The 1,138-nt window shown below is 55.6% G+C and overlaps 1 protein-coding gene across 4 annotated transcripts in view; it reads left to right on the forward strand.

Moving 5' to 3' along the window:
* LOC108249342 (histone demethylase UTY) overlaps nt 1–1,138 on the forward strand; it is a 22,143-nt gene that overhangs the window by 13,436 nt on the left and 7,569 nt on the right. For all 4 annotated transcript variants that reach the window (XM_017438655.3, XM_017438656.3, XM_017438658.3 and 1 more), the window contains 3 exons: nt 562–693; nt 769–840; nt 1,014–1,115. In XM_017438655.3, the coding sequence (XP_017294144.1) occupies nt 562–693; nt 769–840; nt 1,014–1,115 (306 nt within the window). The remainder of the gene's footprint in view (nt 1–561; nt 694–768; nt 841–1,013; nt 1,116–1,138) is intronic.

The raw sequence follows: 1,138 nt of genomic DNA on the forward strand, positions 1-1,138 counted from the left end.
CCTTAGTGTGTCATCAGCACTTCATTCAGCCACCATCCAGTAGATGTGTGTGTGTGTGTGTGTTCTGATCAGATCTCAGTGGGTCGGCTGCGACTTCCAGGTAAACCTAACCTGATTGGCCGTCACACACGCGTGTGTAAGAAAGCGCATCACCTGCGTGGTGGGGGGGGGTGGTGCTGTCTCGCATCCGACCCACGGCGTCTGCAGAGGCGGCGCGCGGCGGGTCGATGATGTCACGCCTCCTGAAACGGGGGGGGGGCGTTTGTTTGACTCCGTTAAGCTCACAATCACGGCTTCTTCTTCTTCTCCTTTTTGTTTGTTTTGTTCTTCCTCTCTTTTTCTCCCGTCCCATCTCTGATCTTCTTCTCATTTCGCTCCTAAATGCTCATTTATTTATTTATTTATTTTTACTCCCCTCCTGTTTTATTTTCCTGCTTTGCATTCATTCTTTTTCTTCTTTCTTTCTTCACTCGTGCCCTCCCTCCTTCGCATTCGTTTCGCTTCCTCCCCCCCCTTTTTTTTTTTTTTTGCGCCTCCCCCCTCCCTCCCCCGTCTCTGCAGGCCTGTAAGCCCAATCACAGTGCGGAGGGCGGGGGCTCGGGCCAGTCCTTGCCCCCTCACGTGGGCTCGCTGGGCCCAGCGGACGATCCATCCTGCCCGGCCAAGAGGAGGCGAGCTGCCAGCCCCGCCAAGGTGAGCGCGGCGCTCCGCACCTCGACTCGCAAGCGTTGGCCACGTCCAAGTAACCGAACGCTGTTTCCCCCTCAGAGCGAATCATGGAGCAGTAATCCACCGCAGCAGCCGGCACCCAGCTGGTACCTCCCCCCCCAGAAACTACAGGTGAGAGGAAATCTGAGCGCCGTATCTTTCTGTCCAACCGAGTTATAGAGCCAGCTGGTTGCGGCTGATTAGTTCATAGTTCCTGTAATGATACTGAATGAAGCTAAATCCCCGTTTTTCTTTCCGGCGCCGTCTTTGTGGCATATCCTTCCGCTCCTCCCGCCTGCCTCCAGGTGCTGGAGCAGTTGCGGAACAACCGGGCCAACCTGAAGCCCCCGCAGCTGCAGATGTTGGAGCAGCTGGAGGCGCAGCTCGCCGTGATGCAGCAGCACCAGGCGAGTTAAAAAAAAAAAAAAAA

Source organism: Kryptolebias marmoratus, linkage group LG23 (genome assembly GCF_001649575.2).
Source record: "Kryptolebias marmoratus isolate JLee-2015 linkage group LG23, ASM164957v2, whole genome shotgun sequence".
Taxonomy (NCBI): Eukaryota; Metazoa; Chordata; class Actinopteri; order Cyprinodontiformes; family Rivulidae; genus Kryptolebias; species Kryptolebias marmoratus.